We start from the raw sequence: 15,616 nt of genomic DNA on the forward strand, positions 1-15,616 counted from the left end.
CAAATGACAATAATGAAATGCGTTTCGTAAATTATTATTATTATTTGCTTGAGAATGTTTCACATTTTTTTTATATAAGATCATTCCTTGAGGGCTCGTTCAAATTAGCTATGCTTCGTACTTCCATCTATTGTTTTACATATTTATTTACTCAATTACTGGGGAAATTAGAATTATCTACTAAGCGTTTCAGAGTTTGAGGGCACGTTTTTCTAGAATAACTTTGTAAGGAACAAGCATATCATTATGAAATTTTGTCAGAGTGTATTTGATACCCTCCCCTAATATCTCAATGTGTCATGAATCGTAAACAGTATATAATAATGGTACTGCTCCCTATAAAAATAGGAGAATGTCACTTATCCCTCACGAAAAAACGGACAAGTGGTGAGAAATGGTGACGTAGAGAGAGAGAGAGAGAGAGAGAGAGAGGAGGTAGGGGAATACATAGACGGGGAGGGGAAGGGAGGGGAAGGGAGGGGAGGGGAGGAAGAGAGCGAAATATGGGGAGGGGGATGGAAGAGAGGGAGAGTAACAGCAGGGGGAGGGACTATGTGGATGGAGCTTGTTACTACGTCACAGATAGTACTACGTCACCATTTCTCACCACTTGTCCGTTTCTTCGTGAGGGATAAGTGACTTTCTCCTGTTTTTATAGGGAGAAGTGCCATTATTATATATACTGTTGACGATTCTTGACACATTGGGATATTCGGGGAGGGTGTCAAGTACACTGGTACACTGTGGCAAAATTTCATAATGATATGCGTGTTCCTTACAAAGTTATTCTAGAAAAACGTGCCCTCACTCTCTGAAACGCTTAGTAGGTGGCTGAACAGCCATATCTGTCAAGTTAACAAGGAAATGTATTCCAAATGAAGTAGCAGCTAATTACCTTATTTGGAGTAATGTTAATCTAGAAGCAGCAAATGTTTAAAGTCAATATTCACATAACATTTCTTTGAAAAGGAAGATAACCAAGAGAAGATACCACACATCCCTAAACACAATTACATCTCCACACATTCCTTCACACCTTAGCCTTAATAAATCAGTAGGGGTGGAGAATTAATCATCAACCATGAGCAGTAGCACACTCTAGTCTCTCACTGCATCTCTCTAATGGAAACAGATGCAGACAAGATGGTTAGAAAAGTGTGAACTCTCATTGTGAGCTTACAAATACAAAATAGTAATGTTTAAAATAATACTGAGAATGTTGACTACAAAACTTTATTAAAACTATGGAATATTTTACAAGTATATGCAGTACATAACTGCTTATTCACTAATAAAATTGAACAAATAACATATAAAAAATCACTCAACACAAAACTGCTTTTCATGATATAAAAAAAGAACAATAATTTCATAGTTTCTGTTCAACACTTCTTCCAACATGATCTGCCCAAATCTCTGCAATGTACGATATCATCAAGACAAAATGATAATTCAGTCTACAAGAGTCCCGTCCAGAGGTGTCATCACAGGAAATACTAAAGCTCTATAAACACTGGCACAGCTTGAGTTTTGAGGATCAAGAGCTCTCCATTTTCTAAAATGTAAAGTCACAAGGTCTAGTGACAAGATCTGCCAGGTAAAAATAAAACAGCTTTAATGCAGAGGGTAGCCCAATGCATCACAATTCTGGTCTAGGAGTTCTCTGGATGTCTCTTGTAATTTCAATAAAAATCTTTGTAGTTCACATCTCCCAAATGCCTGTAAAAATTAATACAAAAATCAATTAATTGATTAATTAATCAATTAATTAATAATAAGTCATAAATTCAATAATTTACTAAGAAAACTCAGATGCAAAATTATTATCCTTTGCTCCATCTTTTTTCCAACACTCTCTTCATCGCATCTATTTTCATGCTAACTACTCTTCTCATCTTACAACCATATGCCTCTCCATCTCCCGGGTCAAGCTACATACGTACAAGACTTTCTTCTTTCTCTCAGCCTTATTCTGCCCACTTCTCTTATTCATTAATCAATATTCTTAGTCATTCATTCCTTTCTCTGGTAAACTATGGAACTCCCTGCCGGCTTCTGTATTTCCACCTTCCTTTGATTTGAACTCCTTCAAAAGGAAGGTTTCAAGACACTTATCCTGTAATCTTTTACTCTGCTTTTGATCTTCAGCAACCAACACCTTAGAGGGTCATTTTTCTTTTATTGCAGGTTTGTTATCCTTGCTTGGTGTGCCATAAATAAAATAAATAAAAATATATAAATAATAAAAAAAATATAATTCTTTCTATAGATTGAGATGATTATTACTCTGTTTTTGATTCACTCACTGTATGCAGCACAATAACATAGCACTACAATTCTTACCTTATATAACTGGTACTGTTCTGAAGCAATCAAATCAGCTAATTGTAGACATTCTTTGTACTTTTCTGTGGCATGAAGAATATTTTGAAGCAAAGATGCAACCTGTGAAAAAAAAGGGGATAAATGCTTATAATCAGTTGTGAGAGAATGCTTTCAATGCTTCTAATTACTTCAACATGTAACTTTATGTGTATATGTATATTTTCCAAACTATGTACCTTCTATATACTTATGGGTCTTACTTTATTTGTCTCTCTGAGTTTGTCACTTCTCTCCATCTCTTATCTCTCTTTTTCTGTCATATTAATACATGTCAATTATCCCGACAGTAACTCCAAGAATTCACACCATTATCTATGTCTTTACAATGTATTATCTATAAATTAAGTACCTAAATAATCACCTGTTTCCATATGTGGTGAGTCACATTAAAAAAAATTCCAGTTTCTTTCTGGTGTACCAAAAATATAGAAATTACCCAGAGTGAGTTGGGCACCATTTTCTACACAGCTTTTACTAACAATATGCATGAAGTACAAAACAATCATTCCAAAATCCTAAGGTTTGGGTCATGAGTGCGAGTGTAACGACGGAATGAGAAGCAGGAAGGAAACACTGATGTAATGCTGCCAATCCACTCATAAGAAATTTCAGTGAAAATAATTATCAAATACAAAATTAGAAGTGTAAAAACCATACAAGCTAAAAAGGCTATTTCATCTTCTACAACCATATTCATATTCTTCTTCATCATAATTAGCGCCTTTATCCCCTTCACCAATAGATAAATGCTATTAAGCTATGTAGCAAAATATGTCTTGAACAGATATGCCATATATGCCTTCCAATCTGCTATCATAAAATTGAACATTGAATCAACCATACAAGAGTAAGATTTTTCATTATACCCACAGTACCTATTTCTTGTTAAGCCTGAATATGATTTATGAAGCAAGATGCACTGTCACTGAGGATAGAGCCCCTAAAGACCTACCTGAGGGATGTAGATGGACCGCAGTACACTAAGGTGGTGGGAACGGTTGGGCTCTGCAGTTTCTGCCTGGCCCTCAGCACTCCCCTCTTGTGCACTGGTTCCTGCTGGATCCTGTTCCTGCTCCTCAAGGTTTGTGTCCACCAGCCAGCCTCCATCAGGGAACAGCAGCACATTGTACAGCCGGTCACAGGCAGTCTGGTTGGGTATGTGAGCAACAATAACAATACTGGATGTGATGAGTCTGTGCCACCACTGACAGCAATGGATAAGTACCCATCACTTTTTGTCATGGTATGAAGCAGTAATGACTAAACGACTGCTATAAAAATTAAGAACTAATGACTGAATGAACTACTAGTAACTGTTCAATGTATCAGCATTTTTCCTTTTCACATTACATTTTCTTTAACTTTCATGACACAATGGTTCAATGTGGCAAACTAGGTAGGTAGAGTCATTTACTTTGTTTTCTTTATTTACAAATTAATGATGCCCCATATTTGCATAGCAATTTGGACTATTAGTTTTTACAAGAGTTATTATTCTCCTACTTCAAATAAAGAAATGTAGAAGTTCTAAGGACCAATTACAAAAGAAAACTCATATGTAGCTATAATATTCAAATACTACATTCCTATACACCATCCTAAAATAAAAAATTACATCTCACAATAGGTTATCTCTATGTGCCTCTTCAATCTTCTCTTAACATTACATGTCTTTCTTTTCTTTTACCATAAAAACCCTAAACTTCCTCTACCCACCGTGGTGATGAGGTTAAGAGTTTGTTTCCAGCGCTCCATCTCTCCTTTGTACTGCTGCTCTGCTTGTTCATATGCCACCTGTTGGGCAAATGTTGCATTCTGGGAACACTTCTTGGGAGCAGTGGGTCTCTTCTGGTGGTAGTGGTCAAACCAGTCTGTGAAAGAGTCCTGTGCATCCTGGAAAGATACATGATATTAATGTTCAAAATGGTCTGCAGAAAGATATCATAATCAAATTGGTCTATTTATCTGAATACATTTCTTTTTCTATAGTAATCTTCTGGAGAAAGTTATTACAATTCTTTTTTTTTTTTTACTTTTCTCTCATACACCAAAAATTAAAAATAAAAATAATAAAACAAATAAATATATAGAAAAATTAAAAAATTAAGTGATAAGATTATGAAAGTAAGTAAGCCTAATGTGTCCACATTGCCATGTTTGTCCTTCCACTGTGTTTTTACATAAGAACATAAGAAAAGAGGGAAGCTACAAGAGGTCATCAGGCCTACATGTGGCCGTCCCTGTATAAGCAAAGATATCTAATTCCATCTATCATCCCCATCCATAGATTTATCTAACCTTCTTTTAAAGCTCCCTACTGACTCAGCACTAACATCATGACCACTGAGTCTGTTTCATTCATCAAACACTCTTTGAAAATCAGTTCTTTCCGATTTCTCTCCTAAACCTGAATTTCTCAAGCTTAAACCCATTATTTTTGGTTCTATTCCTGCTACTGATCCTAAAAACTTCACTCATGTGCTCTTTGTTATAAGCCTTATACCACTGAAATGCTTCTATCAGGTCCCCTCTTAACCTACATCTCTCTAAGGAATGCAAATTTAGCTTCTTCAGTCTCGCTTCATAGGAAATATTTGTCATCCCCTGTACCTTTTTAAACATTTTTCTTTGCACTGACTCTAATACTTATATCTTTCCTATAATGTGGAGACTAGAAATGTACAACATAATCAAGATGTGGTCTGACTATTGGAGGGCAGTGAGGATGAAGAAGAGCCAAAGAAGGTTTTATGGAGGATGCTAGAAATATCTCAGTTTATTGAGTTTGTTGAGGTTGAACTGGACTACATTCTAGAACTTGCACTAGAATCATATAGTTTGTTTTCTTGAAATATGTCAATAAAATGTTTGTGATTTCAATGTAATATGCCTTGAAGATATCAGTTTGTTTCCTGAAAGTAAATAAACAATGTGAGACCAGCTCTTTTGCATGCAAGCTGGTGACAAGTGTTATGGCAGTGTGCATGATATCTATTGTAGAAAAACATGATCTTTATGTGGTAAAAGCACAAAATCTGTAATGCGACAAAGTCAGGCTGGTAAGAATTTAGAACTCATATCAAACTTGACGTATCACAAAAACTGAATAGCATACAACTTGGGAGGATAGCGTAAATGGTTTACAAGACACTTATTTCCTTCAAAACACTAAGTAACATAAAGCACTTAAAAAACTAAGCCAAGAAACAAGTGTTAGAAGTTCAGATATGTACAATTATTGCCATTCCAAAACATCATAAACAACATACAATATTGAAAGATTGCCATGGAACTAAATGCTCCAAATTACATACCTATAGACATCACTATTTCAAAACACATTGAAAGCACATTTCTTACCAGGAAAGTGCGAATGCAAAAGTATTCTCTGACGATGTTTTCAGAGTGTGATGGGACTTCTGCTTTGCCCGTCTCTGCTTCATATTCCTTTATGATGATATTCACAGAGTCACTAGGGAGCTGCAACACAAAACATCATTAGCAAAATTAATCATTTGTACTAACAAAAGAGAGAGAGAGAGAGAGAGAGAGAGAGAGAGAGAGAGAGAGAGAGAGAGAGAGAGAGAGAGAGAGAGAGAGAGAGAGAGAGAGAGAGAGAGAGAGAGAGAGAGAGAGAGAGAGAGAGAGAGAGAGAGAGAGAGAGAGAGAGAGAGAGAGAGAGAGAGATTAATTATGGATTACATATAGATATCTTTAAGAAACCAATATTCCAATATTTTCTCTTTCAATATGCATATACAATGCAATAAATTCTTCACTTTTAATAATTACCAAAAAATTTTCAAAAAAAATCAAACCATATTTTATAAATGCATGTCCATTTTCCAAATCAAGAAAACTCAAATTATATAATATACTTACTCAAAACATGTTTTATAAAAACATTAGTTATAATATGAATACTTTACCTCTTCACTTGATTTTGGAAACCTTCAGAACAGCATTCCCACTTCTTAAAAATATCTACTACCATAACCTACATGTACCTTTCCATCAGAATAAACACACTTTTATGCACAATTTAAGAAATCAAAGTGTCCTAACACACTCTAATATCAAATATAAATTCCTGGGATAAGAAAAGATCAACTTTCACTTTTGGTCCCTTAATTCACCCATACCTAGTAATACTCTCATTCACTCTTGTATATAGGAACAATGTGAAGTTAAATAATAACTCTTACCTTGTTGAACAGCACCCGAGTGGCTCCAATCTTGCGTGAGACAAGGAAGGTACGCATGAGAGCATTAGCCTGACGGAGAGCCTCGGACCGCTGCTGTGGGTCATACAACAGCCAATCGATGGCACTGATCTTAACCCGGTCCTCGGCTGTAGTTTCTGACACGACATCACTGTCAGGATCACGGCCACTGGAAGACAACCTGCAAGAATTTCACATCATCAGTCTCTAAAACTGCATAGCTACCAGGACAAAGGTCTCTCTCTATCTCCCTTTCATCTCTGCCCACTGTCTGTCAACTCCAGGCCATTCTAGTTCAAATTCATCTCATCTCTTCACTTGAAAAATAACTTGAAATACTTTGCATCTTGGTGTAACCTTCAAAGCTAAAAAGCAATACAATTACAGGAGTCCTCCCTTAATGCGCGGGAAAGGGACCGAGAAAATGTGCGCACATATCGAAAACACACTAATTGAATAATAGAATTTTATGTTATAAATAAGATTGGGACCGGGACCCACCAAGACTGACCCCTGACATCCCCCCTCATAACTGCCCCCAAAATCAATCATTCCTGAAACACAAAACATTATTATTCCACATACAACAAAGCTTGAAAGTTGAAAATTCATAAATGTTTGGTGCTCAAATTACATGTACATATATAAGAATAATGTTTACTTAACATAACAATAGGGTTTCCTTTACCTAATATTAGGGTTTCCTTTACCTAATGATAATGTTTCCTTCATCAAATAAACCTAATAACTCACAAAACCCCCAAAAGATTGCATATGTCATGGTTTAAAAACATAATAAAAGCATGTAAAAAAACTAAACACTCAACACTCGCATAAGTTTCAGTGCATTATTACTTGTGATGATGATCGTGATGACAGTTAGCCATGCAGTAACTGATGATGAATAACTGGAGATGATGAGGAGTGTAACTGCATGGCATAAGGAGTCTAGTGACTGGGTTGAAGTTCAGGTGGGACTATAGGGCTACCAGCAAGCTTCCTTGTGAAATACATTCTGATTGCCAATTGAAACCATTTCCTCTTAATGCCATCATCATTATTATTCAATATTTCAATTTTCTGATCGTTATGAATTATGTCCACTCGATCATTTCCATTGTGCGGGCTCATTTATCAGATTTTTAACCAATCACCATAATGTAAACACACCAAGCACACTGCGACTGCATTGCCATCCATGCTGGAGCCACCACCCATCAAAACTCCTTATCATTATAAGCAGGGATAATTAGTGAACAAGATTTTTTTTTTTTTCCTTTCTCTTTTGTTTGTCCTCTACAAGAGCTGTTGTTTCAAGGTTCTAGCACAGCCTTTGCAACTGGAGCTAGATAGAATAATTCTTTCTTTCTTCACTCACAACAACTGGTTCTTTCATGTAAATGTTTTAGTTTCCTTTCTTTATCTGCAGATAATTATGCATTGTTGTTTTCAGTAACTTTTTGTCTGAAAGCTGGAAAGCAATTTTGAGCCACCTTTAGCATCAAGATCACCATCAAGATCAGTCTTTTGGTTGTTTAGACTTGTTGCAGTGGCACCTGTTAACTTAACTGAATTCTGGTAAATATGTTTGTGCTGCTGGAAACTCGTGAATGCGCGAACCTCACAAAAGTGGAACTCATGAATATTGAGAGCCTACTGTACTTACATATAGTGGCTAGACAATGAGCTCGCAAGGGTAGTAAAAAAATATCATAATATGAAACATGCAAGCTGGAATAATGTGACTGGACCAAAACATAAACTGCATTGAACTGTCTCATTTGTTCTTTCTTATATAAAGTTTAATTTCTACATTTTGACATTTAATTATCATTTTTGTTAAAATATAATTTCTTAATCTATTTCAAAATATTTTTTGAAAATATATTTTGCTCTCAAACGAAAGTTTCTTTCTCCAAGTGTGCATAAAGTTGGACATTTTGCACACTGTACGAGTGATGGAAACAAAGTGTGGGTGCGCATAAAGCCGAAAACACATTAATGGAGATGCACACTAAAAGAGGACCTCTGTATACAAAATATCAACTCTACTCTTACCTGATGTTGGTCACCACAGCTGAGGTGATGGCATGAGTGTCCAGTCCCACCGAGGATGCAAGCTGCAGAGCATGATGGCGATGGTGGTCATCAGTAATGTTATGAAGGAAGCGAGCATACCATTCCACCTGTAGCCACTGAGGCAGGACAGAAGTATACCAAGCCACCTGCTCCACATCTCCCCGTTCGATAGCTTCCTGAAATTTTAGATATAACAAATTATCTATCGAACCATACACCAGGGTATGTTCCCATTGCATGTGGTTAACTTGTAACATATGTACAAACCTTCCCCAACCCTAACCATATAAACTGTCCATGAACATCCCAAGCTGTATCTCAAAGTCAAGAATTTTGCCACTATTTCAAATTCAAGCAATATTTATAAGGCTCACAAGGAGGGCAAAACTATGAATGCATACCCATACCTAGTTTTATAAAACCTGAGTGAGGAGGGTATGAAAATTCCATAAAAGTAAACAAAACTAAGACCATCTCTCCAGTCTATCCTGACCTTGACACAGGCCTCCAGAATGTCAATGCAATGAGGCTCTAGCTGCTGAGGGATGCGGCCAATCTTGCGCAAGAAAAGCACAACATGTGTGAGGCAGCGCAGCAGGTGGGGAGCAATGCCATCATTCAGCCATACATGAGCCTCCTGCAACAGGCTCTCCATATCATCAAGTATGAGATATTTCTGCAGAAGGTAGTACAAATTCTTTCCTTGCTCCTTTTGAATTTTCATCCGCTGTTCCACTGCTTCAAATACTGCTTTCAGAGTTAGCCTGAAAGAAAGAGAACTATGAATGTAGGGCTTTGGTAGTAAAAACAGGAAATGTCAAAACTGAACTTTGCTAGCATGTTTTCCATGCATCAAATTCCCACCTTGTTCTATGTTTGAATAATGAAAACATTTAAAATATTTTACCAAGGAAACATTTACGGGAAAGATCCATCAACTTCCTCGAGATCATCCTTTTCTTTATTAGACAACTTTTTTTCCTATAATTTTATTCATAGAAATACATGCTTCACAAGTTCGAAAGGCCACTCTATGATTTTTTATGTAACAAGAACATTTTTTTACTTCAATCCATTTTTAAGATCACATTTTTTGGGAAAATTTTAGAAAAAAATAATGAAAAGTTTGTGCATAGCTTTAAAACATCTCTGTTACATTAGAATAATAATAGTTTTTTTTTCTACTCTTATTTCACTAAAATTCATACATTGGGTGATGTGGGTAAATACTGACTCAATAAGATAAATATTGTAAATTTCATGCCGGTAATCACCACCAACATCACGCCAATCCTCAATGAACAACATACGAGCAAAAGGCTTCCACCAACACCCAGTCTGTGCTTACCAAGCAAAAAAATAGATTTTTTGGATGTCTAATTTTATTTTCATGGTTCTCTTGTAGTATTTCACGTCAGTGAATATGACATGATTGTTTCAAGTTCAGTTTCATTACAAGATTTAGACATATTGATATGTTAATAAGTGAAATGAAGTGCATCTTTTCAAAGTAGCACTCATGGCATTGTTGTGAAAAAAATATACGGAGGGGGAAAACACCTATCAAAAACATGTAGGGGAACACCGATCCTTGAAATTCTGAATATTTTGAAATATTTGGAGAAACATAACAAAAAGTGACTGATTAACATGGAAATATATGGTGGTGATGAATTAGTACATCTTTCTTTCCTCCACATGAAGTCAACTTCTACCAAGGACACCTTTGCTTTCCCTGCCATTTTGGATAAAGCATCTGTCAAGGTAGGACACTGTAAAGGTATCCTGGTAACCACCAAGGGTGCCACCAAGAGACAGGCTAACATGGTAAAGGTGTACCCCTTTTACTAGCTTTCAACATGTATTTCTAGGAGTGCAGTTGCCTACAGGCTAAAGTATTTCTATGTAATTATTCTATAAGTTCTTCAAATATACTATAAGATGCTTAAACTTCCCTTCTGGTCCAAATAGCTGTTTAAAATTCATAAAATCTATTTTCAAGGATAGGTTTTTAGCATGATTTTTGTCTACAGAAGTATATTTTGTTTTGTCAAATAAATTATATTTATCTTTAATTTCATCACTTAATAATGATGGAGGGTGGCTAAGGTTATCATATATGCTGATTTCAAGTGGAAAAAAAAAAATCTTGCAGTGGAGGAACACTGACCTTGGTCATAAAAAATTTTTAAGTGCAAAATAAGATTATTTTCTGAGTATATATATATATATATATATATATATATATATATATATATATATATATATATATATATATATATATATATATATATATATATATATATATATATATATATATATATATATATATATATATATATATATATATATATATATATATATATATATATATATATATATATATATATATATATATATATATATATATATATATATATATATATATATATATATATATATATATATATATATATATATATATATATATATATATATATATATATATATATATATATATATATATATATATATATATATATATATATATATATATATATATATATATATATATATATATATATATATATATATATATATATATATATATATATATACAGTAAGCCCCTGCACTTGGCGAATTAATTAGTCTAGCGAAACTACCGCCAAATGTGAATTTCGCCAAGCACGAGTTCTTTATACCATATAAATTGCCTAAAAAATCCTTCAATCAGTCTTTGGTCATTACCAAAGTCCCTCTTTTGACCTCTAAAAGACCATCTTTCAAGCTGAAATAAAATCTTTTGCCTTCACATTTTAGAACACATGCACAAAACAGACCAATGAACAATAAATAAAGCTAATAAGACATGACATAAAGGCTGTAACTCCCGTTTTTCCACCCATTTCCTTCGCCCACTTTCGTCCTATCCACCACCACCATTGTCCTTACCCCCACTGGTACCAACTGCTGCACTGGTAAAGGCCATGTTGGTGGTAAATTGCCAGAATTCGTTCCCACGCTAGCAAAACAGAGGATAGCACAAACAAAATGGCTGAAGGGGACTCTGTGCTCCTCGGCAGTGTGCATTTTTCTTAAGTTTTGTGAACTCAAGATCAAGGGTCCCAAAAGTAAAAATAAGGAGGCTAAAAAGAAGAAACTTAAAAAGAGTCTCACAATAGATATGAAACACAAGATAATTGCAAAATATGAACGCGATGTGCGTATCTATGACTTGGCCCTGTGCGCTAACACTAGTAGTAACTGTAAAGTCAAACTATTATTGGTGTATCATTCTGAGAACCCCAGGGCCTTTAAAGCACATAAGGTGTTAGAAGAGAAACTCCAGGTCTTGTGGCGTGCCAATAGTAAGGAATGGGTAACTCGCCAGTTCCTCCTCCGCACTACATATACGAAGTTCTGTCACAGCGTCGGTAAGTACGAATGCATGTTTAACCCCTAAAACTCGGGGAAGTTGCGAGTTTTCACTCGCGCTAACTCGGCAGGTTTGGCGAGAAACACACAAAATAACCTGTATTCACATATAGATTACACTTGGAAATTCAATAAATGAGTGAGTACAAATGGTGTTCTGCCCACAGTAGCAATGCAAAATAACCAGAAGTCTCTAGATGCTATGGTCACCAAAATATCACAGGTTGAATGAGGTGGTATCATCGGTGTACGTGGCCTTGCGTCCAATCGGGTTCAGAGGCATTGTTTAGAGCGATAGAAGACAGGCCCCTTGTATCCTCTCTCTCTCTCTCTCTCTCTCTCTCTCTCTCTCTCTCTCTCTCTCTTGTCGCCTGTTCTGATACCACTCTCATTCAAAAGTTGTCTCCCCGCAACATGGCAAGAGACCCGAGGTGTAGAAGTAAGGCACATGGGAGAGGTGGTGGAATCAGACACCATAAAATCACTGTCGCTCCCACCATCCATCGTGGGAGTTGGTGACACTGTGATGTATAGCATATGTTTACTCCTGATAAGTGTTGCCAGCTCACAAGCAAAGAAAATGGGAAGAAAATAGCTAAAATATAGCCCAAAAATGCCTAAACGTCTATTTACATGCCCGAGTTTTGCATGATGAATGTCTATCGATGTGTACCGAGTTTTCAGGTTAAGTTGTTATTTTGGGCAATATAGTACATTTATATCATGCATACAATAAACACTGTATTTATCTTAAATTAAATCTATATTTGGTTGGTATTTAAAGCATGTTCATTTTTTCTAGGGGATAAATTTGTACCACTAGAACGAATTAATTCTAATTCTATTAATTTCTATGTGAAAAAATTTTTTGATACATAATTTTTTGACATACAACGATTGTCATGGAACTAATTGAATTTGTATGTCAAGGTACCACTGTGTATATATATATATATATATATATATATATATATATATATATATATATATATATATATATATATATATATATATATATATATTGTGAGGGGCACCACCTTATTTCCCTTTTATTTCTTATTATTTCGTGTGTATGGCGGCCTCCTAGCACGGGCCTCAGGCTGTTCCGTAGTGTGGCCACCCTCCCCCTTTTCTGTTCCCGCCATCTCGTTGTGCCTAGCAGAAAACGCCAGTACCGAGCCAGTCTTTAGCCGAGGTAGACAAGTGCGCTCTTGGGTTCTGGCGCAGGGTTGAGACACGCGTTGCTAGGCTGTTCTGAGTGCTCAACAGTCTTGGTCTGGGAGTTGTGCCCTCCCTTTTGAGTAGCTGGTTTGCTGCTGGTTAGGCCGTGACGGTGTGGAGCAACGGGTTTGTTGTTCCAAGGGAAAGTGCAGCTGGTTTGGCTGCATTTCCCAAGTTTTTGCGTTCGCCCCCTCTTGCTGAGTGGCGACATGGAGGGACGCAGTATTGTCTCGTCCCGATTGTTGTACTTAGGTGGCCGTGGTCACCAATGTGGTTTGGTGGGCAGCTGTGTGCCACCACCATCTTTTTGTGTAGTTTCTGTAGTATATTAAGTATAGTGGCCTTAGCCACACACACTGGTTGTCTGGTGGGAAGCTTCATGCTGTCTCCCAGTCGGCGTACAGTAATCGTCTGTACGACCTGTTAGCTACGAGTATCTTGACTCCCTGCATGGCTGGTTGTCACCCGGAGTTGGTAGCTGGGCTTGTGTATACCACCGGATATGGAATACGCATCATGTCTTGTAGTAAGCCGTAAGCACGTGGAGTCAGTCTTGACAGGTGCTGGCAAGCATCTGTTGCATTAAGTAATATAGTAATATACACCACGCGTCTTGTCCCAGTCTGTGAGCACTTACAGTCTGAGAACAAGGTGTGTGGAGAGGCATTAATACCCCGTACAGAAGTGGGTGGAATTGTCCTTGTGGGCGGTTTCTCTATGGAGTATTAAGGCCTCGCCCATAACACATAACTTATATACCATCTATATATTCTACTTGGTTTGGTGTAGGAGGAGAACGAGTTGCTAACGAGATTCCCTAGCAGTGGGGGAAGTTATACACTGCTGGCAACCTCTATTTTTGTAGTATTATTTGTCTACTACTAGGGGCTGGGTGTGCAAGGCTCAGGGAAGGGATTGGTACATGCTGGTGTCATTACCAAATCCTTAGTAGGCACGAGTGAGAGCGGAGTATCTTGTCACTTCTCAGGGCAGCTGTGACACCGTGAGGGAACAGCAGTCTATTAGAGTTTGCACATTTTCAGCAGAAAGAACCTGAGTGTTGCGGCTGCTGTGAAATATGGTGTTGGGGACCCTGTGGAGCGTCATACTCCCTGGTGAGCAGCAGTTAACCGTATATATATATATATATATATATATATATATATATATATATATATATATATATATATATATATATATATATATATATATATATATATATATATATATATATATATATATATATATATATATATATATATATATATATGGAGCTCTGTCTGATGTATTATTGCCTTGTATTTTGTTATATTTTTTTGAGGTGCAGACAAGATTTTTCAGGTGCGCATTAATAATTTTGGTACGGTACTGGAGGCGCGAAGGTGTGGTACCGGACCGAGGGAAAAAAATTATAGGTGTGGAAGTGCAGGTACAGACTACCTGCGTTTCGAGGTCCGGAGGCGCTGTACCGGACTACCCGATAACCAGTAACGCGCTCAGCTCTGGTCATACACCTTTGTAATAATGATGAAAGTCAAGTATGCCATCGTATTATATATGACCTTCATTCTGAGGGATCTTATACAGTATCCAGGAAAGAAAATACACCATCTGAGCAGAAAGCAGCCATGATCCATTATGTGCATCATCAGATGTGTCACGAGCATCCCAATGACGCAAAATACATGTCATGTTAAAGGGGTTAATGGCAAAGATGATAACAAGGAAGAGGGAGCCAATAATGGAGGAAATGGAGAGATTCTTAAGGTTGTGGATTGATGACCAGACTCGCTGCCAAGTGGCACCTGCTAACTTAACTGAAGCTCATTTTCTCCTCTTACCAGAGGATATAGGCCTATAGAAGAAACCACTGCATAAAAAAAAGAATAATGAGCCAATAACACTACCTCCTTAGGTAGCACAGAAAATTGTTCTCTATCTCTCAATACAAGTTAGGCCTAGGTTACTCTCCCATTATATTATACCCTATTGAACCTCAAGTTTGTTATTCAATTGTTCATTATTCGATCTGGTTTTCCAGAACATAACCCATTCGTAAAACAAGGGAAACCTGTAATCCAATCTATGAAATATGAACAGGTACTCCCCAATATATAATTCACCATTATACAATATTCAATTCATTGTTAATGTTTGATTATGTCTCTTCAATTACAATGAGAAAAAAATTAAGTATTTTCATTGATGGAAACTATAGAATCTATTGATGGGAAATTCATAAGTAAAATCTGTTATTTCATCCTAAGAAAACTGGAATTACTTAATGGATCCA

The 15,616-nt window shown here is 36.5% G+C and overlaps 1 protein-coding gene across 2 annotated transcripts in view; it reads right to left on the reverse strand.

The window, feature by feature from the left end:
• Positions 1 to 1,217: 1,217 nt before the first annotated feature.
• LOC123518884 (nuclear pore complex protein Nup107-like) overlaps positions 1,218 to 15,616 on the reverse strand; it is a 28,184-nt gene continuing 13,785 nt past the window's right edge. For both annotated transcript variants that reach the window (XM_045279937.1, XM_045279938.1), the window contains exons 11-18: positions 9,181 to 9,451; positions 8,667 to 8,863; positions 6,591 to 6,789; positions 5,746 to 5,865; positions 4,102 to 4,278; positions 3,338 to 3,532; positions 2,344 to 2,445; positions 1,218 to 1,719 (exon numbers count right to left, since the gene is read on the reverse strand). In XM_045279937.1, the coding sequence (XP_045135872.1) occupies positions 1,615 to 1,719; positions 2,344 to 2,445; positions 3,338 to 3,532; positions 4,102 to 4,278; positions 5,746 to 5,865; positions 6,591 to 6,789; positions 8,667 to 8,863; positions 9,181 to 9,451 (1,366 nt within the window). In that variant the 3' untranslated portion in view covers positions 1,218 to 1,614. The remainder of the gene's footprint in view (positions 1,720 to 2,343; positions 2,446 to 3,337; positions 3,533 to 4,101; positions 4,279 to 5,745; positions 5,866 to 6,590; positions 6,790 to 8,666; positions 8,864 to 9,180; positions 9,452 to 15,616) is intronic.

This window comes from Portunus trituberculatus, chromosome 44, assembly GCF_017591435.1.
Source record: "Portunus trituberculatus isolate SZX2019 chromosome 44, ASM1759143v1, whole genome shotgun sequence".
Classification (NCBI taxonomy): Eukaryota; Metazoa; Arthropoda; class Malacostraca; order Decapoda; family Portunidae; genus Portunus; species Portunus trituberculatus.